The following is a 27,825-nucleotide window of genomic DNA, read 5'->3' on the forward strand; positions in this document are numbered from 1 at the left end:
GACCGGGAAGTCGAACGTAATTTCTAACTCTGAGGGATTGATTTTCGCCTTCCCGAGCCATAACCAACGAAAGTGTAGCTGACGGACAGACAAACGGACGGCTGACCGGCCAAACCTTCCTTTATGACTTCCGACAAAGTTTCTTTGATGTTCTGCATGTGTGATATTTGCCAGTCCATCAATAACTTGGAACACAATGACTGACACTGAAACTAGGTAAACGTACCTCATCGATAAACGAGAGGTTTGACTGGACAGACCATGATTATATGGTGACAGCTCACGGTATGCCTATGATGACCACTGTAACCAGCACAGTTGATCCTACACGCCTCCAGCAGAGATCTATGAAAACTTTATCTTTAAATTACAGGTATCTTTGTATTATAAGCAGATGCGTTTCATTGCTAATTTCCACTGCCCGCTTGCCCGACATTATTACCATCTGGCTGTGTGCGGCCAACTGATGAAATCCCACAAAACTTAGCTTGTGACGTCAGTATTGTATGACGCCACAGTGAGAGTCGTGGTTTGCCAAGATAGACCACGATTGGTGGCCAGCTGCAGGTTGTTGAGTGACAGGTGTAGCTGATGTTTCATTTCAAAGGGATAACAGATTTGAAACATGACCTCTGACTCACTCTCACTCCCTCTCTCACTCACTCTATCACTCACTCAATCACTCAAGCTATCTCTCACTCAATCACACTCTCACTTACTCTCTCTCTATCTCGCTCTCCCTCTTACTCTCACTCTCTCCTGAAAGAAGAATGGTCATTAATTTATGTATACACATAGATTTAATCTAAATTAAAAGATTTAGAGCTTAATATGACTCCCTTGCAATAAAACTGACAATTGGTCCACATTAGTTCCCATCTCTCGAAAGTAGCGAGAGTAGGTGAGTGTGTTGGGGTTTAACGCCGCTTTCAACGGTATTCCGGTCATATCATGGCGGCCAGTGTTAAGGTCAGGAGGAAAACTTGCATCACCATGGTGGTTATGTGTTGCAGTGAAACCTGCGAGTATCGGCTGGAACTGGCGAACCAAGGGTGATAGTGCACTGCGTCGCACGGCTGCATTGCACACTGTCCTCACTGTGTGTGGAACTGTTCTTCACAGCAGAGAAGATATCGAGCCTCTCTTAGTCCGCAGGCAGAAGCGCTATCACGCCCCAAAGTAGCGAAGAAGAATGAGTACTGGAGGTATAAGCAACGTTTAATTATGGATATTTTTTCAGCGCTGAAATGAAAGGCGATTACATGTTAGTGTTGGAGTTAAATGTCGTGATTAGATTTTACAGGTTTTTTTTAATTTTAGGTTCATTTTTCAAAGTTAGATTAAGACCCCGAAGGGCGTTGGGAAATGAACCGGTTCATTTTTCAAGGACTAGGGTCATTAGTCAACGTTGAAAACAGAACGTTACACCGGAACTTACGTAAGTACATGCACGTGGGTCAATGACCTTGCCCCACGTTACGAAATACCTCTATCTACAAACCTGACTGACTTGGAGACGGGGCAGATCATCGACTCGAGTAAGTGACAGAGCAGGGTCTCCGCACCCGGATCATTGCCAACTCGGTCCCGGTGTGCGTTCTGTCACACTGTTATCAACCTGTACCCTTTTGACTTATTTCACCCTGAATCAATAACCATGGCTGCTGGCGTCTCAAACCTCACCCCTGAGTTTTGTCTTCCGATATCACCCTGAGCTACCATCTGATGGCACAACTGATACGTTCCGGACACCACTTTATTACTTGTTTTTCTTAATAACCCCTTGGCCAGAAGGTGAAGGTATTACAATGTACGCCAAACCAATATGGTGATTGGTTTTGGTCATACTGTCACAAATGTATTTCTAAGTGCAATGGCACAACCGTACTTCTGTCTGTGCGTAAATAAACCTTCAGTACCAAGATCCCCACTCGTTTTCTGTACAAGCATGTTTCTTCTTCATCTCCACCCATCGCGCTTCCTACACAATCAAAAGGTAGGTTAGTAGAGACTCCGGCTCGTGATGCCGGAGGCAGTTGCCCTCCTTGTGTTTTCCGTGTGTTTGCTTGCGATCGTTGGACTTTCTTGTGTGTGCTAATCATGAAAGCTACGTTTGAATGTCTTCCTGAAGCTGGTCAGAAATCTTTCACGTGTCATTTGATAACATGCTCAGACATCTGAGAAGCATTTATTTCGATGGAAGCTTACAATAGTACTGCGAACAGCGTAAAAAGCCAACCTAGAACTTGCAGTTAGTTGACTTTTGCCGCCATAACCAAATCAAGAAAATTACCAAATATATACAACTTGAATAGCCTTATAAGAAATAGTTCATAGATATACATTATAAAAGCTTGTTTCAGGGAACTATTGACGCGACTAGAAGAACACACTAAGCCACTTCAGGTTAGTTTCAAGTCAATCAATCGATCTGCGATAGCCCGGTATAAGCCAACATTCAGTGAAGAATGAATTAACAACACACAAAGGTCGTGTGCAAGGTGCAAGGCTACATGTGACTACACTACAGTCACCCAGGAAGATATTTCCCAAGTAAAGTGTTTGTTATGTTCAACATAAGTTGTATACTTCACGGCACCCGGTACAAGGGATTGCACACATACTAGTATACATAAAGCAAGCTCTTTTCGTCCAGGTCATTCGGTAATGGACACTATAGCTTGCTTCTCTTAAAATGTAATTGCGTTTTTCTTTATAACAAATAACCAATCCAAAAAATAATATGGGATTCGATAGTTAGAAATATATATGGAGGCCTGGTTGCTTAAGACTTTAAACAGTCAACGTACCAGCTCCATTGGACTGGAGAAGTTAAGATTATGGCTGTAGGTTCACGTCCTTCACATGTAACTTATAAGTAACACTTACTTAGACATCGTGTTATTGTGATACAGCTGCGACTGGCGGTGACTACAGGCAGCGGCTGCAAATGTCAACCGCAGCGAGGTTACTTCGTCAACTACGACGTCTCACAGGCCTTAAACATCCTCATTAGCCTAACGATGACGATGGACTCTACACAGACTGTATTGTAAGAAAGATTTGTGTGGAGATCCTTGCATCGTAGTTATATCACAGTCTCACACCAAGGTCACAAAGTGAAAACATTAATGTATCAATGCAGGACTTACTATGTAGACATACCACAGACACATAGCTAGACTTACCCTACCAGGTCTATTTGTTAGTCAGATACATAGCTTGTCCACAACAAGGGTGTTGTATACATTTCAAATTTTAAAGTATAAATATCATGTGTCCGAGAATAGGGAAAACAGATTAATATGAAGCATATATTTCAACTGTCATTGTTTTACCTACTTTGCCTGACTTGTAATGATGAGTGAATGACATGCGGTCAGTGGTCAGCGGTCAGTGGTCAACGGTCAACGGTCAACGGTCAGCGGTCAACAGTCAGCGGTCAGCGGTCAACAGTCAGCGGCCAGTGGTCAGTGGTCAGTGGTCAGTGGTCAACGGTCAGTGGTCAGTGGTCAGTGGTCAACGGTCAGTGGTCAGTGGTCAACGGCTAGCGATCAGTGGTCAGTGGTCAGCGGTCAGCGGTCAGCGGTCAGTTGTCAGTGGTCAGCGGTCAGTGGTCAACGGTCAGCGGTAAGTGGTCAACGGTCAGTGGTCAACGGTTAGCGGTCAACGGTCAGTGGTCAGTTGTCAACGGTCAGTGGTCAGTGGTCAGTTGTCAACGGTCAGTGGTCAGTGGTCAGTGGTCAATGGTTAACAGTCAGCGGTCAGTGGTCAGCGGTCAGCGGTCATTACACCACATGACGAGACTGGGTGTCCTTGTGTGCGGGGTGTTTGTCGTCTCTCACGTCAGCCTTGATATAACCTTCAATGTAGTCTCTCTGTAGGGTCGAGGTCAAGTAAGGTTGGAAATATTTGTAGATTGCTTGGTGCATGGTTACTTCTGACCTGCTATGATCACACGACAGAAAACACTGAGATGTGCTGGCCGAGGCATACGTACTGACACAGACACCTGTTGTTGGGCTCCAAGTAAGCTGGGCAAAATGTCACATGTTCTATTCCCATCAGAAGCATTTGGGATGAAAGTTGTGACGCTCATATATAAAACAAAAATGGAATGCATAAAACCTGAATACTGACAACCACACATACACACACGTTAAAGCGGTGCAACGCTTTTATATGCATTGGTTTCTTTTAAGGTGTTTGTAGCAAGTTGCCTTCTTTAACATATTGACAATATTTGCCAGATTATTGTACATTAAAATATTTGTTTGGTATTGATGTTAAAAGTCTCCTCCTTTTCATTAGCGGGTGATGCTAGTGTTCTCTTTGGGTTGGTGAGTTAGCCAGGTTAAGACAGTAACATACGCACACGCGTTTATGCACGGGATGCGGGGATCTAGAAAGCTGTGGTGAGTGAGTGAGTGAGTATGGTTTTTACGCCGCTTTAGCAATATTCCAGCAAAATCACGGCGGTGGACACCAGAAATGGGCTTCACACATAGTACCCATGTGAGGAATCAAACCCTGGTCTTCGGCGTGACGAGCGAACGCTTTAACCACTGGGCTACCCACCGCCCCTCAGTGGTAGATCGCCAAACAGTCATTTATCTATAAAATTTCACTTCAGTTTCACAGAAATCGTTAAAAAGATCATTGACTTCCTGCAGCTTGTTGTCGTCGATATCCTGAACAAACTCCCGGGTATCCTGGAGGCAATCAGCTTCCAAGCTCTGCATGGTCTTGAGCAATTTCTTACCGGCAGGTGTGTCGCTTTCCATGAGTGCTCTACCCTTCTCATGAGCTTTGAACAACAGGTGGCGCCTATCAACGGCAGTTTGAAAACTTGACCGGGCCTTGTCACCATAATTTGGAGAAACGGTAAAATTTCCGAGCGAAGGTTCAGGAGAGAACAAGAAAGGTTTGAAAACTGAAAGACTTGGGTTAGGCGTGGCTGTGAACCAGTGGATATCCATGGACTTTGACCCCTCCGGGCGGAGGAGACTGACCTGACTTGACATTGTCTGCAACTCGCCACTGAAGTTGATGCTACTTCCTTCATCACGCAGTATGTTGAAAATGTCGTTCTGGTTCAGCTTACCTGAAAATTTGGCAAAGAATCTTAGCTTAATCCAAGCTATGATCTCAGTACAAAAATCATTTGATTGAAAGGCTATGCCCAGTGCCACAGGAACAGGTTTCATTGTGAAACATTAGCAGTAACACATCCTAACTTACCAATACACACACACACCTATCTATCAAATATAGTTTACCACGCCTCAGCCTGACGTACCTTCGTTTGAGGCTGCCTCCAAGAGTTCCTTTCCCTTATGTAGTCTGTTGGTGGCAACCTGAGCCTCGGACAGCGACATTCCAGTGAAAGTACCCCCGAACACGTTGGTGAAGTTGAAGTCCCCGTCCTCCGATTTCCAATATCCCTCCGCCTTTGCTTGCTCCTGGAGACCACTGGAGCTGGCATCAAAGTCCGAACCGATAGTAAGAGTGCTTGAGATGTTGTAGGTACCGCCTGGATCACAAAGACAAACATATGTTACGTAATTCCAACGTCCTAGGCATAAAATCATGGCGTAGTGAAGATCAATTAGGATTTTATAAAAACTTTACTATCTAAAATACTTCAGTATATTCCTATAGTGCACCGAAATTTCATCTTCTTTGTCTGTTTAATATATTCAGCAACATTCGGCGTATTCATTCTAATCATAGGCCCACCCCGGGCAGGACCCTTAATCCCAAGCGCTATCTATAAATGTCAGTTTACACTTCCTTGTTTGTGGGTCACTGGTCTTGCGCAACCTTATGTAATACATCTTCCTACAAAATCTGCACGACATTGCCAAACGGAGATCGGCCCAGATCATGGACAGGAGCGGACCGATTGTACGGCTGGTCGTGGCATCGGTTATGACCACTGCATCACCACTGACGATATCGAAGATGAAGAATCGACTTCCGGCTTCACGTATGTATGTATAAGTGACAATGTGTGCGTTCTATCCCGTGATTACCATTACTTGTACAATTAGTAACCTTTTTCAACCTGCAACAAAAAACCTGGCTACTGTCCTCTAACTTCACGCCTGAGTTTTGTCTTCCACTGACCGTGGTCTTGGATAATGCTATAAAAAGATGAAATGATGTACATGTAGCTTTGTGCATTACACAACATAAGCAGTCACAATAATGGCCTACATTTGGTATACGTCCGTATTAAGTCGTCATTGTTCTATTTTGTTATTTGCCTCTTACTTGTCAACTTGTGAGCTGCCCAGAACTGTCCAGCTGTGTCCAGAACCCACGCCTCTGAGCGGTCAGCGATGAGGAAACTACTGTGGTATGTCCACTGACTGAAGCTGTGGTCCTCTGCACATGGCCCACCCTGTCCATAGCGTTCCAGCAGTCCTGTGATCACATCAAGTGCGTCCTTGGCGGACTTACTTCTCTCAAGGCCCAGCCTGAATGCAGGAGACAAACGCCTAAATAGACGCATGATGGCGAGAGAGGAGCGAGGTGGAATACGGTATATGATGTATACCTATTAGGAACATTAACTTCCTGACATCCACGAAACATACACAATCTGTAAACTCGTCTTCAAATATTGACATGCATGTATTACTGAGATCAATATACGAGTCTCATTTAAAGAATTCCAAACAAAAACAGAAACATATTCACTTGTATACCCGTTGTTAACTCTTCTGAGACACTAATTAAGAATGCGAATTGTAGAAACTATAAGTAGAAAATACATATTTCCATTCACTCTAAATTAAACTTAGATTGAAATCAGCGGCAAATATATTGAACATAACGTAATATCAATACACAAACTGAGAAAGGTAAAAGGTCATATCAAACAAACCTTACAAAATCTACACCAATTAGTTTTTCTGCGTGGTCGCCTGGATGACACAATTTGGTCCACACCGCCGTGCTGCCGACACAGACGCCATTCTCATTCGCCCCCATCTCGGCCCCCCACGCCCAAGCCGGCTTGCTGAGTACTGCCCCATACGTGTGGGAGACCTGGTCAACCTCGATAAATGTACACTGCAAACAAGCCAAGTACTAGTTGACATTCTTGGGGTTGGAGTGTACAGGGGTGGGGTGGTTGGCCCGGCGGTATATTTGAGTGGGATGGCTGAGCTGTTGTTTTTGACTTCGACGCGTCATATCGATATCAGCGGTAGATATCCACTTAGTTACAATGAATTGGTATTCTGTGTCAAGAAAACGTAACCTACACTTAACTTCAGACGAAGGAGCAGACTTCACGTAAAGTTGTGGTTCGTCGTCCAGCTGTTCATTGATGATTGGGTCGCGACTGGAAGCCCGTGTCATGAACTGTACTTCTTCGTCTGTATTTATTTATAGCACACGGAACTACGAAAAGCAACTATTTGAATAGCCCCTTAAACGAGCGTTAGTCCTTGAAGCTTTGTGTATTTTATATCTTTTGTGATATATTTGTGTGTAGCATTCCTAAATTCTCCTTTTTGTTGTGAAGTGTATCAAGGGCTATAATTTCACCACGAGGAACAATATAGATGTAGCAGCAAACTTCATTCATGAGTTGTTTCCATGCCCATAGTATACTAAGACACTCAGATATCGACATGGCTCCAACTTATGGCGATAAAGATGGCACACGGGTACACTTCTCTCATAACATTACAATGAGTTATCATTATCAAACATAGGTTAAAAATATTAGTTCAATGAATAAGTTTCATAGAAAACTTATTTTTTTATTTCCGAAGGCAATAAGCCAAATCTGCTGTTTAACCACTAATGACAAACCTGCAATCCTGTTTCGCCTTACAAGTCCAACATGGCTACCGATTTTAGTGAAGAGGAACCTATCTCCGACAAATATACCCTGTTACTGACATCATATGACTTAGCAAATAAATGGTTGCCTTATTAGGATAAATAATGAACCAAGTGCAATTTCCGAAAGTACATATCATCTTTTCAGATTTGTGTCAAAGCATACATACACCAGCCTGATAAGTCGACGTTTATATCTACTCAGACACTGTTGTACTGGTGCAATATGCAATAATTATGATGAGCAATATGCGGGCTATAAGATGTAATTATAATGAACAATATAAAGGTATTGAGATGATATCCTCATGGTGAACATATACGGGTACTTTGAGATACTCATTGTTAACATAAACAGGATATATGATATCCTAGGTGAACAATAGACATCTGATAGAAAGAAACGCTCACGTGAAGCTTCCCTCCGGCGTCGTGGTCAGATGGGGGGACGTATATGACCTCTTGTACTTCTGACACCGGTCGGTCCGCGTTCTTCCCGAATAGAACACTGCCATCAACCGTTGCACCAGGCAGAGCCAAGAAGATGTCGGACATTGTCTACCAATCTGTAGTACATGACATATGTTCTAATTACATCACATAAGTACTCTAGTAGTCATTTATTTACACTACTCACTGAATATGAATTAATCATTATACATGTACTTGTCGTCTTACATGCACTAGTCATTGTGGACGTAGTAGTCATTACATATGTACAAGTCAGTACTAGCCATGCATGTAATAATCATAACACATGTTCTCGTCTTGCATGTGATTATCACAACTCATGTCCTAGTCACAAATACATTTAACAAGTGAACTATGTACACGTTAACAGTAATAGTTAATAGCTCTCAGAAATGTTGACTACATACTACAGTGATTTTACACTTGAAGTCATAAAATAGAACGGTGCACTTGTAGATACACAAATGTTACGTCATTCCCCGAAACAATACTTGTGTACACCCATTACAGAAACTGACGCTCAAACGGAAGTATATACCGATGCCTGATAGTAGCTATATATGAAACAAACAATACATTGTTTTCCGATGGTGATGCATTTGATAAGGGTATCACAGGCGGTATTTCGTGCATCACAACAAAGAATATCTCACAATACACATGCCGTCCCAAGGAACATGGGGGTCGCAATTTCACAGGACAAGGTAATGAGCCGAGTGAACTGTGAATTGTCAAGTGTAGGTATACTTTCTTTTGCCCGGCAGTTTAGAAAAGCCAGGTGTGCACACTGTTTTTCACTCTCACTATCGGCATGGAACAAAATGCAGCCTTGCCAACGAATCAGTAAATCAGTCGCGAGTGCAATGAGCTGCGGAAGAAAAGAGTTCATATTTCCAAGTCATCTCGATGGGAGACAGCTAGACGACCTTTGTTGGTACATCAGCCCATGGAGTGACAGCAAGACGACGACCACTGTGGGTACATCAGTTCATGGAGTGACAGTAAGACGACCACTGTGGGTACATCAGCTCATGGAGTGACAGCAAGACGACGACCTCTGTTGGTACAGCAGCCCATGGAGTAACAGTAAGACGACGACCTCTGTTGGTACAGCAGCCAATGGAGTGACAACAAGACGACGACCACTGTGGGTACATCGGCCCATGGAGTGACAGCAAGACGACGACCCCTGTTGGTACAGCAGTCCATGGAGTAACAGTAAGACGACGACCTCTGTGGGTACATCAGCCCATGGAGTGACAGCAGGACGACGACCTCTGTTGGTACATCAGCCCATGGAGTAACAGTAAGACGACGACCACTGTGGGTACATCAGCCCATGGAGTGACAGCAGGACGACGACCTCTGTTGGTACATCAGCCCATGGAGTAACAGTAAGACGACGACCACTGTGGGTACATCAGCCCATGGAGTGACAGCAGGACGACGACCACTGTGGGTACATCAGCCCATGGAGTGACAGCAAGACGACGACCACTGTGGGTACATCAGTTCATGGAGTGACAGCAAGACGACCACTGTGGGTACATCAGCTCATGGAGTGACAGCAAGACGACGACCACTGTGGGTACATCGGCCCATGGAGTGACAGCAAGACGACGACCCCTGTTGGTACAGCAGTCCATGGAGTAACAGCAAGACGACGACCTCTGTTGGTACATCAGCCCATGGAGTGACAGCAAGACGACGACCTCTGTGGTACAGCAGCCCATGGAGTAACAGTAAGACGACGACCTCTGTTGGTACATCAGCCAATGGAGTAACAGTAAGACGACCACTGTGGGTACATCAGCTCATGGAGTGACAGCAAGACGACGACCCCTGTTGGTACAGCAGCCCATGGAGTAACAGCAAGACGACGACCTCTGTTGGTACATCAGCCAATGGAGTGACAGCAGGACGACGACCCCTGTGGGTACATCAGCCCATGGAGTAACAGTAAGACGACGACCTCTGTGGTACATCAGCCCATGGAGTAACAGTAAGACGACGACCTCTGTGGTACATCAGCCCATGGAGTGACAGCAGGACGACGACCTCTGTTGGTACATCAGCCAATGGAGTAACAGTAAGACGACGACCACTGTGGGTACATCAGACCATGGAGTAACAGTAAGACGACGACCTCTGTTGGTACAGCAGCCCATGGAGTAACAGTAAGACGACGACCTCTGTTGGTACATCAGCCCATGGAGTGACAGCAGGACGACGACCTCTGTTGGTACATCAGCCCATGGAGTGACAGTAAGACGACGACCTCTGTTGGTACAGCAGCCCATGGAGTAACAGTAAGACGACGACCTCTGTGGTACAGCAGCCCATGGAGTGACAACAAGACGACGACCACAATGGGCACAACAGCTCATGGAGTACCAGCAAGACGACCTCTGTGGGTACATCAGCCCATGAGTGCCAGAACGACGACCTCGTGTGGTACATCAGCTCATGGAGTGACAGCAAGACGACGACCCCTGTTGGTACAGCAGCCCATGGAGTAACAGCAAGACGACGACCTCTGTTGGTACATCAGCCAATGGAGTGACAGCAGGACGACGACCCCTGTGGGTACATCAGCCCATGGAGTAACAGTAAGACGACGACCTCTGTGGTACATCAGCCCATGGAGTAACAGTAAGACGACGACCTCTGTGGTACATCAGCCCATGGAGTGACAGCAGGACGACGACCTCTGTTGGTACATCAGCCAATGGAGTAACAGTAAGACGACGACCACTGTGGGTACATCAGACCATGGAGTAACAGTAAGACGACGACCTCTGTTGGTACAGCAGCCCATGGAGTAACAGTAAGACGACGACCTCTGTTGGTACATCAGCCCATGGAGTGACAGCAGGACGACGACCTCTGTTGGTACATCAGCCCATGGAGTGACAGTAAGACGACGACCTCTGTTGGTACAGCAGCCCATGGAGTAACAGTAAGACGACGACCTCTGTGGTACAGCAGCCCATGGAGTGACAACAAGACGACGACCACAATGGGCACAACAGCTCATGGAGTACCAGCAAGACGACCTCTGTGGGTACATCAGCCCATGAGTGCCAGAACGACGACCTCGTGTGGTACATCAGCTCATGGAGTGACAGCAAGACGACCCCTGTTGGTACAGCAGCCCATTGAGTAATAGCAGGACGACTACTGTGGGTACAGCTTGCCAGGGAATGACAGCAAGACGACCACTGTTGGTTCATCAGCTCATGGAGTGACAGCAAGACGACCACTGTGGTACAGCTAGCCAACAGAGTGACAGCAAGACGACCACAATGGGTACATCAACCAATGGAGTCACAACAAGACGACCACTGTGTTACAGTTAGCAAATGGAGTGACAGCAAGACGACCTCTGTGGTACAGCTAGCCAATGGAGTGACAGCAAGACGACCACTGTGTTACAGTTAGCAAATGGAGTGACAACAAGACGACCACTGTGGTACAGCTAGCCAATGGAGTGACAGCAAGACGACCACTGTGTTACAGTTAGCAAATGGAGTGACAGCAAGACGACCACAATGGGTACATCAACCAATGGAGTCACAACAAGACGACCACTGTGTTACAGTTAGCAAATGGAGTGACAGCAAGACGACCACTGTGTTACAGTTAGCCAATGGAGTGACAACAAGACGACCACAATGGGTACATCGGCCCATGGAGTGACAGCAAGACGACCACTGTGGGTACAGTAGCCTATGAGGTGCTCAAAATGAGACGCCTTGTTCTCAACTGAGGAATGTGTTGCCATTCCTGATACAATGCCTGGGCCCATACCAGCATTGAGCCGCCACCACATGCCTCTGTTTCCTGGATGTTGTGCTGATGATAAGATCTTCCCCTTTGCCTCTAGACACGAGTCCTTCCATCACCATGATGCAATTGTGCTCGAGCCTGACACCACTCTAAACGGTCCATCATGTGTTGGGGTGAGAGGAGTGGGGGTCTGATTAGTCTTCTGGCTCTTAATCCTAGTCTGATGGTGCTAGGGGACGTAGAACAGTGCAATGCAAAGTTTGCAGCCGTTTCACAACGACCCTGCTCTGGTCCGGCTATTTCGTGGACTTCCCCAACATGTCCAGTCAATATGTGTTTTCTAATGAGTCGGCTGACTACGATATGATTTATGTTCAACACGGGAGCAATAGCCCAACAGGACATGAGATGCCAATGATTTGCCATCTTTGATTTTCTGAGATAGTACGCTTAGGCATTTCAGTTACAATCGTTCCAAAGACAGACTTTCAAACTGGTAGAATTTATTTCAAAATTAATAGCTGAAAGGACGCATAAACTTTCTGTCGTGAAACATGGTTTTCTCTATAGAGACCACTTAGCTATGCATACGGCACACATAACGTGCCCACAAGGCTAAGCAGTTCAAGTGGCTACCATTCTACAGGCAGATGATGTGTCAACACACAGTGTGCCATTTGAAAATCTCTACACTGAAATACTTTTGACACTGTATATTTAGTCATTCGTCTGAACAAATTCACTAGCAAAATCCATGCCTGGTAACAGGAGATAGAGAGACACACCCTAAAACAACTCAATTAACAATGTAAATAGCGGATGTGACAACCATTTGCGTTGATACATGCGAAGCGGCGACGTTCACTGACGACACATTATGATTGAAAACAGCCTGGGGGGGTGTTTCAAAGGTCAACCAAAGATTTCCCAACTGAGCTAGCGTTACCGTCTGCTTCTGGTCCTGTCGTGGGCGTCCTCCATCTCATCTCAGACATGTTCTATGGGGGAGAGGTCTGGAGAAACATCCGGCCATTGCACTATAGCAATATTATGGCACCTACATCAAAATGTTACGACACGGGCAACATGTGGGCTGGCATATTCTGCTGCAACATGACGTTACGTCCCTGCAAGAGTAGAATATGATCTCGAACGATGTCGTCCCGGTAGCGTATGCCATCCCATACCATTACACTCCCACCCCTAAATTGACGACGTTGAGTACGGTTGAACAAAAGTGTTTTATGAGCACCTGATAGCTAAACAGTCATTGTGTGCCAGCTGTTGACATTAAAATACCACGTGTGTGAATAGCATGCTCCCAAACAAACACCCACATATCCAAATTGTGTGCCGTGCATAAACATGCACGTGCGAGTTGTGAATCACGACCCGAAAGTCCAGGAGATGTCTTCATGAATATGTACTGAAAGATGCATCATTTTATTTCAGAATATATTTTATTTTTATTGAACTTTATGAGGCCCAGTTATTATTTTCCGTGGTACTCTTACTCATTTTCAGTCTTCATTTTCACCGTGTCTCTCATTCATTCTATCGCTCCTTTGATCTGGATTTACACTCAAAGTTGTGCCTACTAATGGCTATAGTGACATTTATAGTTGACCCAACTGAGGGTAATAAGAAGTCAATTACAGCTGATAAGCATATCAAGGTTGAACACATGACATCATATTATCGTCAAACACTTCATGAAAGCAACTCGTCAATCGATGAAAACATGGATAATGGTGACGAATATTACAAGCTGCTTTGCCGCCATTTTTTACACACACCCCACGCACAAACGCAACGCACTCAAGCACACTCAAGCACACACATGCACACAAATACACACACACACACACACACACACACACACCAGAATCGTTGCCTTTATGTAGTTGACGTACGTGTAATCAACATATGTCCGCATGACCTAACGAATCTGTATACCCTGGTTGTTCTCCGTGTATGATTGCATGTTCATATGTACAAAGGCTATTACATCACCAGGAAGATATAGCTTGAGATCAGACTTCAGAAATTAGGCAAGGCACGGCGTTATCCAATTATGAATAAAATATTTAAATTCGTTGAAAATGCTTTCACTACAATAAACAAGTTGTCCGGATTCCCTGTAAATCAATGTACCAGCCTGTAGAGCCACAGCGTGAGGTCAGCCGACATGTGAGGCTTGTGATAAAGCTGCATTAGTCACGATGTCTGAGATAGCAGCAGCTCACGGTCTGTACAGTCGCACCTGTTGGAGTCACCTTAGTGTTCAGCTGCGCGTACATCTAACGAAAGGCAGTTGTTTGATCATCACAGCCTTACTATGCTGGCTGTGTCATCGTGTCAGCTCATACGCTGGCACATCACGGCCTGATACATGCACACTAACATTGTACAAAACAAAGAATAACAATACCAATACCAAAACATACTTTCACATAAACTCACATCTCTGAATATTCGTTTGTTATATTTTGTTCTCATTATGTTTGTGCTGGGATCTGTGATATCACGTCATTACACCGACACTTGACTAATGTTGAAGCGCTGCTCACTAACCGTTCACGAATATCTCTTTCCAGCATTCCTAGAGCGGCTGCTCCAGCACGTATATTAAATCAATTTACTCATGATGTGTGGCATTTTGATAAGTATCACGTGGTGAATTAGTCTAATGATTCTTGCAATGAGTTGCCACATCTTAAATAATGTTTATGGGTATAGTACATATGCACATGTATACAATTCCACACAATACACCTTCAGAGATATATATTTTCAATGTTTGTAGTGGTTATGATATAAGTGTACGCGGAATAGAATAGAGACACAGCTGTGATTCAGTCACACTGATGTTACAAAAGACATTGAATTTTTGTCCCATGCTTATAGCTCTTCTGTCATTTGTGCAATAAATAACTGACATTCAGTCATATCAACATGGATAATAGGGTAAATAGAGACACACTTTAAAAAATTCACAGCTGGTAAATACTGCAAAATCATATTTTGATGTCCAGTTATTCGATTAACATGTACGTTCAATCGAAATATTATTTGCAAAATGTCTGACAATGTAAAGTTTAAGCGACCTTTGAACGTGCCTAACAGCTTTAAAACTACCCTAGAATGGGATGTATAACATTTCTATACTAATCAAGTACACAGTTACACAACACAGCTGTGGTGCGCATATATACTATTCAACCAACAATAAGTTCGCTTGTCTCCTTCTGAACATGATCACATGCCTGAAGGCAGGAATCACAGTGACAACATGTTTCACACGCCTGAAGGCAGGAATCACAGTGACAACATGTGTCACACGCCTGAAGGCAGGAATCCCAGTGACAACATGTGTCACACGCCTGAAGGCAGGAATCACAGCGACAACATGTGTCACACGCCTGAAGGCAGGAATCACAGTGACAACATGTGTCACACGCCTGAAGGCAGGAATCACCGTGACAACATGTGTGACACATGTGAAGACAGGAATCCCAGTGACAACATGTGTGACACATGTGAAGACAGGAACAAAGTAACAACATGTGTGACACGCCTGAAGATAGGAAACATAGTGACAACATGTGTCACACGTGTGAAGACAGGAACACAGCAACAACAAGTGTGACACGCCTGGAGGCGGGAATCCCAGTAACAACATGTGTCACACGTGTGAAGACAGGAACACAGTTACAACATGTGTGACACGCCTGAAGGCGAGAATCACAGTGACACATGTGAAGACAGAAATCCAGATAAATGCCATAACATACACAATATTTTCAAATAAACAGAATCCAGAAAACATCATAGGGAGAGATTAAATACCATGTCATAACATAATAGTCAAAGTATATCAGCCATGATAATCATGGCCTGGGGTCCTATATCTTCATACCTCCAGCCACTGGCGGGGCCCTGGATGGGGTTGTGGTAATATGACTGTCGGGGTGTTCGTGATCATTCTTCATTGTGGTAATATGACTGTCGGGGTGTTCATGATCATTCTTCATTGTGGTAATATGACTGTCGGGGTGTTCGTGATCATTCTTCATTGTGGTAATATGACTGTCGGGGTGTTCATGATCATTCTTCATTGTGGTAATATGACTGTCGGGGTGTTCGTGATCATTCTTCGTTGTGGTAATATGACTCTCCCGGTGTTCGTGATCATTCTTCATTGTAGTAATATGGCTCTCCGGGTGTTCGAGATCATTCTTCATTGTGGTAATATGACTGTCGAGGCGTTCATGATCATTCTTCATTGTGGCAATATGAATGTGTGTCAGTGTGATGTAGGGTGACTATACACCAGTGTTAGATGGGTGTCAGTGTGATCTCGGGTGACTATACACCAGTGTTAGACTGGTGTCAGTGTGATGTAGGGTGACTTTACACCAGTGTTAGATGGGTGTCAGTGTGATGTAGTGTGACTATACAACAGTGTTAAATGGGTGTCAGTGTGATGTAGGCTTGTAATACACCAGTGTTAGATGGGTGTCAGTGTGATGTAGGTTTGTAATACACCAGTGTTAGATGGGTGTCAGTGTGATGTAGGGTGATTATACACCAGTGTTAGATGGGTGTCAGTGTGATGTAGGGTGACTATACACCAGTGTTTGATGGGTGTCAGTGTGATGTAGTGTGACTATACAACAGTGTTAAATGGTTGTCAGTGTGATGTAGGCTTGTAATACACCAGTGTTAGATGGGTGTCAGTGTGATGTAGGCTTGTAATACACCAGTGTTAGATGGGTGTCAGTGTGATGTAGGGTGACTATACACCAGTGTTAGATGGGTGTCAGTGTGATGTAGTGTGACTATACACCAGTGTTAGATGGTTGTCAGTGTGATGTAGTGTGACTATACACCAGTGTTAGATTGGTGTATGTGTGATGTAGGGTGACTATACACCAGTGTTAGATGGTTGTCAGTGTGATGCAGTGTGACTATACACCAGTCTTAGATGGGTGTCGGTGTGATGTAGTGTGACTGTACACCAGCGTTAGATGGGTGTCAGTGTGATGTAGTGTGACTATACACCAGTGTTAGATGGGTGTATGTGTGATGTAGGGTGACTATACACCAGTGTTAGATGGGTGTCAGTGTGATGTAGTGTGACTGTACAACAGTGTTAGATGGGTGTCAGTGTGATGTAGGGTGACTATACACCAGTGTTAGATGGGTGTCAGTGTGATGTAGTGTGACTGTACACCAGTGTTAGATGGGTGTCAGTGTGATGTAGGGTGACTATACACCAGTGTTAGATGGGTGTCAGTGTGATGTAGTGTGACTGTACACCAGTGTTAGATGGGTGTATGTGTGATGTAGGGTGACTATACACCAGTGTTAGATGGGTGTCAGTGTGATGTAGGGTGACTATACAACAGTGTTAGATGGGTGTCAGTGTGATGTAGGGTGACTATACACCAGTGTTAGATGGGTGTCAGTGTGATGTAGGGTGACTATACACCAGTGTTAGATGGGTGTCAGTGTGATGTAGGCTTGTAATACACCAGTGTTAGATGGGTGTCAGTGTGATGTAGGGTGAATATACACGAGTGTTAGATGGGTGTCAGTGTGATGTAGTGTGACTATACACCAGTGTTAGATGGGTGTCAGTGTGATGTAGGGTGACTATACACCAGTGTTAGATGGTTGTCAGTGTGATGTAGTGTGACTGTACACCAGTGTTAGATGGGTGTCAGTGTGATGTAGTGTGACTATACACCAGTGTTAGATGGGTGTCAGTGTGATGTAGTCTGACTATACAACAGTGTTAGATGGGTGTCAGTGTGATGTAGGCTTGTAATACACCAGTGTTAGATGGGTGTCAGTGTGATGTAGGGTGAATATACACCAGTGTTAGATGGGTGTCAGTGTGATGTAGGCTTGTAATACACCAGTGTTAGATGGGTGTCAGTGTGATGTAGGTTTGTAATACACCAGTGTTAGATGGGTGTCAGTGTGATGTAGGGTGAATATACACCAGTGTTAGATGGGTGTCAGTGTGATGTAATGTGAATATACACCAGTGTTAGATGGGTGTATGTGTGATGTAGGGTGACTATACACCAGTGTTAGATGGGTGTCAGTGTGATGTAGGGTGACTATACACCAGTGTTAGATGGGTGTATGTGTGATGTAGTGTGACTATACAACAGTGTTAGATGGGTGTCAGTGTGATGTAGGGTGACTATACACCAGTGTTAGATGGGTGTCAGTGTGATGAAGTGTGACTATACACCAGTGTTAGATGGGTGTCAGTGTGATGTAGGGTGACTATACACCAGTGTTAGATGGGTGTATGTGTGATGTAGTGTGACTATACAACAGTGTTAGATGGGTGTATGTGTGATGTAGGGTGACTATACACCAGTGTTAGATGGGTGTATGTGTGATGTAGTGTGACTATACAACAGTGTTAGATGGGTGTCAGTGTGATGTAGGTTTGTAATACACCAGTGTTAGATGGGTGTCAGTGTGATGTAGTGTGACTATACACCAGTGTTAGATGGGTGTATGTGTGATGTAGGGTGACTATACACCAGTGTTAGATGGGTGTCAGTGTGATGTAGGGTGACTATACACCAGTGTTAGATGGGTGTCAGTGTGATGTAGGGTGAATATACACCAGTGTTAGATGGGTGTCAGTGTGATGTAGGGTGAATATACACCAGTGTTAGATGGGTGTCAGTGTGATGTAGGGTGAATATACACCAGTGTTAGATGGGTGTCAGTGTGATGTAGGGTGATTATACACCAGTGTTAGATGGGTGTCAGTGTGATGTAGGGTGAATATACACCAGTGTTAGATGGGTGTCAGTGTGATGTAGGGTGAATATACACCAGTGTTAGATGGGTGTCAGTGTGATGTAGGGTGAATATACACCAGTGTTAGATGGGTGTCAGTGTGATGTAGGGTGACTATACACCAGTGTTAGATGGGTGTCAGTGTGATGTAGGGTGAATATACACCAGTGTTAGATGGGTGTCAGTGTGATGTAGGGTGAATATACACCAGTGTTAGATGGGTGTCAGTGTGATGTAGGGTGATTATACACCAGTGTTAGATGGGTGTCAGTGTGATGTAGGGTGAATATACACCAGTGTTAGATGGGTGTCAGTGTGATGTAGGGTGAATATACACCAGTGTTAGATGGGTGTATGTGTGATGTAGGGTGACTATACACCAGTGTTAGATGGGTGTCAGTGTGATGTAGGGTGACTATACACCAGTGTTGGATGGGTGTCAGTGTGATGTAGGGTGAATATACACCAGTGTTAGATGGGTGTCAGTGTGATGTAGGGTGAATATACACCAGTGTTAGATGGGTGTCAGTGTGATGTAGGGTGAATATACACCAGTGTTAGATGGGTGTCAGTGTGATGTAGGGTGAATATACACCAGTGTTAGATGGGTGTCAGTGTGATGTAGGGTGAATATACACCAGTGTTAGATGGGTGTCAGTGTGATGTAGTCTGACTATACAACAGTGTTAAATGGGTGTCAGTGTGATGTAGGCTTGTAAAACACCAGTGTTAGATGGGTGTCAGTGTGATGTAGGGTGAATATACACGAGTGTTAGATGGGTGTCAGTGTGATGTAGTGTGACTATACAACAGTGTTAGATGGGTGTCAGTGTGATGTAGGGTGACTATACACCAGTGTTAGATGGGTGTCAGTGTGATGTAGGGTGACTATACACCAGTGTTAGACTGGTGTCAGTGTGATGTAGTGTGACTATACACCAGTGTTAGATGGTTGTCAGTGTGATGTAGGGTGACTATACACCAGTGTTAGATGGGTGTATGTGTGATGTAGTGTGACTATACAACAGTGTTAGATGGGTGTCAGTGTGATGTAGGTTTGTAATACACCAGTGTTAGATGGGTGTCAGTGTGATGTAGTGTGACTATACACCAGTGTTAGATGGGTGTATGTGTGATGTAGGGTGACTATACACCAGTGTTAGATGGGTGTCAGTGTGATGTAGGGTGACTATACACCAGTGTTAGATGGGTGTCAGTGTGATGTAGGGTGAATATACACCAGTGTTAGATGGGTGTCAGTGTGATGTAGGGTGAATATACACCAGTGTTAGATGGGTGTCAGTGTGATGTAGGGTGAATATACACCAGTGTTAGATGGGTGTCAGTGTGATGTAGGGTGATTATGCACCAGTGTTAGATGGGTGTCAGTGTGATGTAGGGTGAATATACACCAGTGTTAGATGGGTGTCAGTGTGATGTAGGGTGAATATACACCAGTGTTAGATGGGTGTCAGTGTGATGTAGGGTGAATATACACCAGTGTTAGATGGGTGTCGGTGTGATGTAGGGTGACTATACACCAGTGTTAGATGGGTGTCAGTGTGATGTAGGGTGAATATACACCAGTGTTAGATGGGTGTCAGTGTGATGTAGGGTGAATATACACCAGTGTTAGATGGGTGTCAGTGTGATGTAGGGTGATTATACACCAGTGTTAGATGGGTGTCAGTGTGATGTAGGGTGAATATACACCAGTGTTAGATGGGTGTCAGTGTGATGTAGGGTGAATATACACCAGTGTTAGATGGGTGTATGTGTGATGTAGGGTGACTATACACCAGTGTTAGATGGGTGTCAGTGTGATGTAGGGTGACTATACACCAGTGTTGGATGGGTGTCAGTGTGATGTAGGGTGAATATACACCAGTGTTAGATGGGTGTCAGTGTGATGTAGGGTGAATATACACCAGTGTTAGATGGGTGTCAGTGTGATGTAGGGTGAATATACACCAGTGTTAGATGGGTGTCAGTGTGATGTAGGGTGAATATACACCAGTGTTAGATGGGTGTCAGTGTGATGTAGGGTGAATATACATCAGTGTTAGATGGGTGTCAGTGTGATGTAGTCTGACTATACAACAGTGTTAAATGGGTGTCAGTGTGATGTAGGCTTGTAAAACACCAGTGTTAGATGGGTGTCAGTGTGATGTAGGGTGAATATACACGAGTGTTAGATGGGTGTCAGTGTGATGTAGTGTGACTATACAACAGTGTTAGATGGGTGTCAGTGTGATGTAGGGTGACTATACACCAGTGTTAGATGGGTGTCAGTGTGATGTAGGGTGACTATACACCAGTGTTAGACTGGTGTCAGTGTGATGTAGTGTGACTATACACCAGTGTTAGATGGTTGTCAGTGTGATGTAGGGTGACTGCACGTGTCATGGGATCCCGAGGAATGTTGGCAGATCATTATTCGTTGTAACTCTTGTCCTCAGTTGTCACTGTTGGAACTTGGATTGGGTTCAAGAAAAGGGTATGTTACTTGTTATTCGTTGTTTGTATTGTTTCATTTGCTGAAATAGTGGGTTGAGTATAAACATGTCGATGAACTAACAGTCCACACCCTAGGCGTTAATTTGGCAAGTGGAAAGCGCCATGTCACACACCCAATGTCGGGATGAGCTAGTCATGGTAATGGCTGCTGACAGTGGTCCCTGGGCGCATGTTCGCCGAGCTTACAGGACATGGAACTAGATTCACATCAAGTATTGATTTTCCACATTGCTCTAAAATCTCGCCCGTAGCAAGACCGAGGTCTTAATGTCGACATTGTTCATACAAATAGCTGCAGAAAAATACCAGTGATCACAGAGGGCGGTGAACGAAGAACTGAGTGGTTACTTTGAAATACTTGTGTTCTGTCTGGCTGTCTTCATATCCCTCGACCAGACTGTATCTCTCCAGTTGGCTGTTTATCTGTCTGTGTGTCGTAATGCCTGTCGCCTGCATAATGTCTGCCTCACTCACTTGCAGACCGTCAACAGTTCACCCTCGAACAGACTGTCTGTCTGCCTACAGGGCTACTGTTTGTGGCGGCTACGCATAATGTCTCTATGCTTCACGGTTCGCGTATCAGTTCGCGTCAGCTGTCCTTTCACGGACATGCAGATATACTCGTATTTATCGAAAAGTTCTATGTGAACAGAATTTTCTCCAGTATCAGGGTGTCGAATTTGTTATTTCATGTTCAAAATGTCAGGCACTAATAAAAGATTTGGTGAATGTACATTGCACTTATCATATAGCGTGCGTCACGTGTCGAAGCACGTCATGAACATCTATTATAATCAGAGTGTAAGTAGCAATTTCTTCCTGTGGAACACTGTTGAAAACCGATGACATATCCACGTGTAATCGTCTGTTGATTGTTGATCCTTCGATAATTAACTCTCCGGATTGGCGTAATGTAGATCCTCTTGGTTACCATGGCAACACATGACCCATTCCGCCCAATGCCGTAAACGTCTCGCCCCATCTTGACTTCCGGGGAGGTTTTGCCTGGCAACTTGGAGATGTATAATATCGTACGTGCGAGAATAGGTCGTGATGAGTGGCCCCGGGGCTTGAGCTTCATTATGATGAATTGTAGTCTGGCTATGACTGCCATATTTATCTATACCACGAGTGAGTACGTAAGGTAATCGACATTTTCTAGGTCTAGTATTACGTCACACATACTGAAAGAATGTTGAAATATGCAATCGCTATGTTGTTCAGTGCTCCAGGTTTTGTAACCAGGGACCCATGTCATATTCCACACGTTTCAAATATATTTGTCATTGACATTATGCTAAATAGATTTGAAATCGTTAGTTGTTACCCGGCTGCATGTCATGAAATCCACAAACTTAAGACAAGACAGAATTCTTTGTTCACAATGCTAAATGATAAATATAGCGGCAGAGAAGTGAAAGCGTGAAATGCTGCGTGTAGTGTGCTGCACTGGCAACAAGGAGGAGCCTGACACCGGCACCGTCCTAACCATGCCGCAACCCCAGCCAGTATAGCACACCTTACACATAAACAGTGAACTTGCTCATAACATACAGCAGCGTTTGATGTAAAATATCCTTACCTAAGGAAAGCTAGTTGGTTAAAATCCTTTCGAGAATATTCCTAGACTAGAGCAATATTGGTCGTCTCGTGAATAATGCGCCGGTAGCGGTGTACATTCCCCGTGCTGGCCAGTACGCATGTGTGGGAAATATCAATACTTGCAGTGATCGCCGCACAGTGCAGGTTGCTGCTTGCCGGTGGCGCCACTCTCAGTGGATGTAGATTGTGCTTCACTTAACCATGGATTCCTAGAAAGGACATCGTTGCGCGTTCGCACTACAAAACAAGCATAAAAGTATACTTTTTTCAAAAGCCTTAAATTCCGACAAATCGACCTAAAGACGTTTTGATCATTTGTCGATTTGTCTCGCTTGGAATAATATTTTTGTATTTTACCAAGGGGCGACAAAGCGACATCGTTCAAGGTTAAAATATATCGGGTTGTCAAATTGTAGCCCTATCTAAAAGCGTAAGAAAAGGTGACAACGCGATATATCGATACTGTTGCATTGCCTCCTTGTCCTTTTAATGATGTGCATGTGTAGTCAGTGAAGTAATCTGTGCATGCACTGAAATGTACAATTGCAATGTATAACTCATCGATCTCGCTGTGCTGTATAACTCACCGATCTCGCTGTGATGTATAACTCACCGATCTCGCTGTGATGTATAACTCACCGATCTCGCTGTGTTGTATAACTCACCGATCTCGCTGTGATGCATAACTCACTGATCTCGCAGTGATGTATAACTCACTGATCTCGTTGTGCTGTATAACTCATCGATCTCGCTGTGATGTATAACTCACCGATCTCGCTGTGATGTATAACTCACTGATCTCGCTGTGATGTATAACTCACTGATCTCGCTGTGCTGTATAACTCACCGATCTCGCTGTCATGTATAACTCACCGATCTCGCTGTCATGCATAACTCACTGATCTCGCTGTGATGTATAACTCACCGATCTCGCTGTGCTGTATAACTCACCGATCTCGCTGTGATGTATAACTCACCGATCTCGCTGTGATGTATAACTCACTGATCTCGCTGTGCTGTATAACTCACCTATCTCGCTGTGCTGTATAACTCACCGATCTCGCTGTGATGTATAACTCACCGATCTCGCTGTGATGTATAACTCACCGATCTCGCTGCGCTGTATAACTCATCGATCTCGCTGTGCTGTATAACTCACTGATCTCGCTGTGATGTATAACTCACCGATCTCGCTGTGCTGTATAACTCACCGATCTCGCTGTGATGTATAACTCACCGATCTCGCTGTGCTGTATGACTCACCGATCTCGCTGTGCTGTATAACTCACCGATCTCGCTGTGATGCATAACTCACTGATCTCGCTGTGCTGTATAACTCACCGATCTCGCTGTGATGTATAACTCACTGATTTCACTGTCATGCATAACTCACCAATATTGCTGTCATGTAAAACTCGCCGATCTCGCTGTGATGTATAACTCACCGATCTCGCTGTGATGTATAACTCACCCATCTCGCTGTCATGTATAACTCACCGATCTCGCTGTCATGCATAACTCACCTGTATAGTAGAACAGATCGAACTATATGTATAGAACAACAGATCGAACCAGCTGTAAAGTAAAACAGATCAAACCATATGTATAGTATAACAGATCGAACCAGCTGTATAGTATAACAGATCAAACTTGCTGTATAGTAAAACAGATCGAACTAGCTTTATACTATAACTGATCGAACTAGCTGTAGAGTAGAACAGATCGAACTAGCTGTCATGTATAACAGATCAAGGTAGCTGTATAGTGTAACAGATCGAGGTAGCTGTATAGTAAAACAGATCGAGGTAGCTTTATAGTATAACAGATCGAATTAGCTGTAAAGTATAACAGATCGAGGAAGCTGTATAGTATAACTGATCGAACTAGCTGTATAGTATAACAGATCGAACTAGCTGTATAGTATAACAGATCGAGGTAGCTGTATAGTAAAACAGATCGAGGTAGCTGTATAATATAACAGATCGAGGTAGCTGTAAAGTATAACAGAACGAGGAAGCTGTAGAGTAGAACAGATCGAACTAGCTGTCATGTATAACAGATCGAGGTAGCTGTATAGTGTAACAGATCGAGGTAGCTGTATAGTGTAACAGATCGAGGTAGCTGTATAGTAAAACAAATCGAGGTAGCTGTATAGTATAACAGATCGAATTAGCTGTAAAGTATAACAGATCGAGGAAGCTGTATAGTATAACAGATCGAACTAGCTGTATAGTATAACAGATCGAGGTAGCTGTATAGTATAACAGATCGAGGTAGCTGTATAGTGTAACAGATCGAATTAGCTGTAAAGTATAACAGAACGAGGAAGCTGTATAGTGTAACAGATCGAATTAGCTGTATAGTATAACTGATCGAACTAGCTGTATAGTATAACAGATCGAATTAGCTGTAAAGTATAACAGATCGAGGAAGCTGTAGAGTAGAACAGATCGAACTAGCTGTCATGTATAACAGATCGAGGTAGCTGTATAGTGTAACAGATCGAGGTAGCTGTATAGTGTAACAGATCGAATTAGCTGTAAAGTATAACAGATCGAGGAAGCTGTATAGTATAACTGATCGAACTAGCTGTATAGTATAACAGATCGAGGTAGCGGTATAGTATAACAGATCGAGGTAGCTGTATAGTATAACAGATCGAACTAGCTGTATAGTATAACAGATCGAACTAGCTGTATTGTATAACAGATCGAACTAGCTGTATAGTATAACAGATCGAACCAGCTGTATAGTATAACAGATCGAGGTAGATGTATAGTATAACAGATCGAGGTAGCTGTAATGTACAACACACAAAACTAGTTGTAAAGTAAGTGAGACTGAACTAGCTGTAATGTATAACACACCGAACTACGTTCGTTGTATATCAGCTCGAACTAGATGTAGTGCATTAACAAACCGAATTACCTGTAAGATATAACACACTGAACTAAGCTGTATAGTATACAAGATCGAACTAGCAGAACAAGTTGCATACACCGGAGTGAGTGAGTGAGTGCGTGAGTGAGTGAGTGAGTGAGTGAGTTGAATCCGAAGATCATAGATAGGCAAATAAATTATTTACATTACTCGAGTAGAAACAATAAAAGCAAGTAATGAGTGCTAACGTGTATACAGTTTGCGACGTACGGTTTGTGAGCAGTAGGGTGTATGTGTGTAGTAGATATATAGATAAGATGTTTCGTTAAAGCCCATGTAAAGTAGCTAAATGACAGTATGATGTTTTTCCCAAGTGTCATTTTAATGTCGTCAGATAAGTCATGAACAACTGCGCGGAGAAACAGTAAAATGATACCATCGTCGTCAAGCATATCTATTTCACATATACATCACAACAGGTTTATGAATCATAGATGCAAAGAAAATATGTCTGTCTGGCACATCATATTCAAAGTGCTAATTAATATGGCAATCATAGTTATAGCAATGTCGAATATCATGGTTTCACTCTTTCGACACTTGATCCGATTTTATTACACAGTTACAGTGGATAGAGCTGCAATATATTATACGGATTATGCATTTGTAAGCGTGTATGGATTTTCTAGCGCCGCCGGTCTCTGTGCTGGTCTTCCTATCAATATGTTCTGATCTTTCTCTCACAGACGTCTGAATACCACAGCTCGCCAAGCTGATAGAGTTGGGGATGAACCACAATCAGTATAATCATTAATGTAGTCGTCTACATGATACATTTTAGCAGTATATAGCAGGTTGCTGAATTTGCTACGATAGTGTTGGTAGTAATATGAACACAGATTAAATCTTTGTTATTGAATTACAGTTGTTATTACAGAGCTTTCTTAATAATTGCAATCTACCTTTATGTTTATGACCATTCACTAACTACATTTCTAAGTTAGAATATGTCGGACGTCTTTTACCAAGACCTTAAATATGTCGAGCAAAGTAACATGTCCGTTGAATCATTGAAGTTCTTGGCCGTATGAGGCTGGTAACAATTCACATCCATGAACGCTTCTTGTTAGAATAATTCTGTACCACATCTTGACACACAGGGTGGAGGGGAACAACATGAGGGTCGTGATGAATCAACACATGTTCTTGCTTCTGAGCAACAGGTCATCCCTCTTTCTGAACAGAATAAGTTACTGTTCAGGATTATTCCGAAATATTTGACAGTCAGAGCTGTCAAATGTAGCTTGACAAAAGGTGTAGCTTACTTTATTATGAGGATGGTGTAATTTACTATTAGAAGATATACAAGTGAGGTGACACGGGTGGTCCAGTCATCTAAGGCGCCGCGATTCGCTGTGCATAGTTGCGTTCCTTGGGCACGCCAGAAAAATATGATTGTGGGTTCGAATCCCGGTTCGCCCCTATTATGTTTCTAGGTTTGTCAGCACCATACCCGTGCTCGTGGGTTTCACCGAAGTGGTAAACGTCTGGACTCTGGCCGAAAAACCCAAGAAGAAGAAGAACCAAGAGGAGGAGGAGGAGGGCAGCACACGCAAAAGAAAACAGGATGGAACCTTCTCAACTCTTTCACCAACAAAACGTCAGCGACGTTCATCACCCCAGGAGAAGGAGGAGGAGGGCAGGGGGGAGGATGCCATGGAGGTGGACGCGCCCACCCCGTTGGAGGAAGAGGGAAGGAGACGAAGAAGATCCTGCACTTGATCCTGAAGGGCCTGTACCCACATGTGGTGAAAATCCCCACCAAGATTCGGAATGGACAACAGATTTTACAGGTGACCACACTTTTTCAAT

General features: G+C 43.9%; 2 protein-coding genes across 3 annotated transcripts; one reads left to right on the forward strand and one right to left on the reverse strand.

Annotated features, from left to right (window-relative positions):
• Positions 1 to 1,115: 1,115 nt before the first annotated feature.
• Positions 1,116 to 23,181, reverse strand: LOC139473384 (secernin-2-like). Of its 2 annotated transcripts, none has more exons than XM_071255940.1 (6): positions 23,054 to 23,181; positions 8,272 to 8,426; positions 6,893 to 7,080; positions 6,277 to 6,482; positions 5,300 to 5,533; positions 1,116 to 5,104 (listed from the first exon to the last, which is right to left on the reverse strand). In XM_071255940.1, the coding sequence occupies exons 2-6, from the start codon at positions 8,413 to 8,415 to the stop codon at positions 4,611 to 4,613; spliced, it is 1,266 nt and encodes a 421-aa protein (XP_071112041.1). In that variant the 5' UTR covers positions 8,416 to 8,426; positions 23,054 to 23,181; the 3' UTR covers positions 1,116 to 4,610. The 2 variants fall into 2 exon arrangements, with proteins under 2 accessions (XP_071112041.1, XP_071112042.1); XM_071255941.1 differs by lacking the exon at positions 23,054 to 23,181 and adding an exon at positions 21,820 to 21,868.
• On the forward strand, positions 15,375 to 27,735 carry LOC139473314 (uncharacterized). Its single transcript, XM_071255840.1, has 2 exons — positions 15,375 to 15,676; positions 27,450 to 27,735. The coding sequence occupies exons 1-2, from the start codon at positions 15,375 to 15,377 to the stop codon at positions 27,733 to 27,735; spliced, it is 588 nt and encodes a 195-aa protein (XP_071111941.1).
• Positions 27,736 to 27,825: the final 90 nt, after the last annotated feature.

This window comes from Haliotis cracherodii, unplaced genomic scaffold, assembly GCF_022045235.1.
Source record: "Haliotis cracherodii isolate W230 unplaced genomic scaffold, xgHalCrac1.p SCAF_28, whole genome shotgun sequence".
NCBI lineage: Eukaryota > Metazoa > Mollusca > Gastropoda > Lepetellida > Haliotidae > Haliotis > Haliotis cracherodii.

Coding starts and splice junctions, on each gene's coding strand:
- LOC139473384 (XM_071255940.1), bottom strand. CDS start 8,415: ATGTCCGACATCTTCTTGGCTCTGCCTGGTGCAACGGTTGATGGCAGT. Junction 7,081..8,271: donor ACGCCGGAGGGAAGCTTCAC/GTGAGCGTTTCT, acceptor GCTTGTTTGCAG/TGTACATTTATCGAGGTTGA. Junction 6,483..6,892: donor ATTGGTGTAGATTTTGTAAG/GTTTGTTTGATA, acceptor TCCTGCATTCAG/GCTGGGCCTTGAGAGAAGTA.
- LOC139473314 (XM_071255840.1), top strand. CDS start 15,375: ATGATCACATGCCTGAAGGCAGGAATCACAGTGACAACATGTTTCACA. Junction 15,677..27,449: donor CATGTGAAGACAGGAACAAA/GTAACAACATGT, acceptor TTATGTTTCTAG/GTTTGTCAGCACCATACCCG.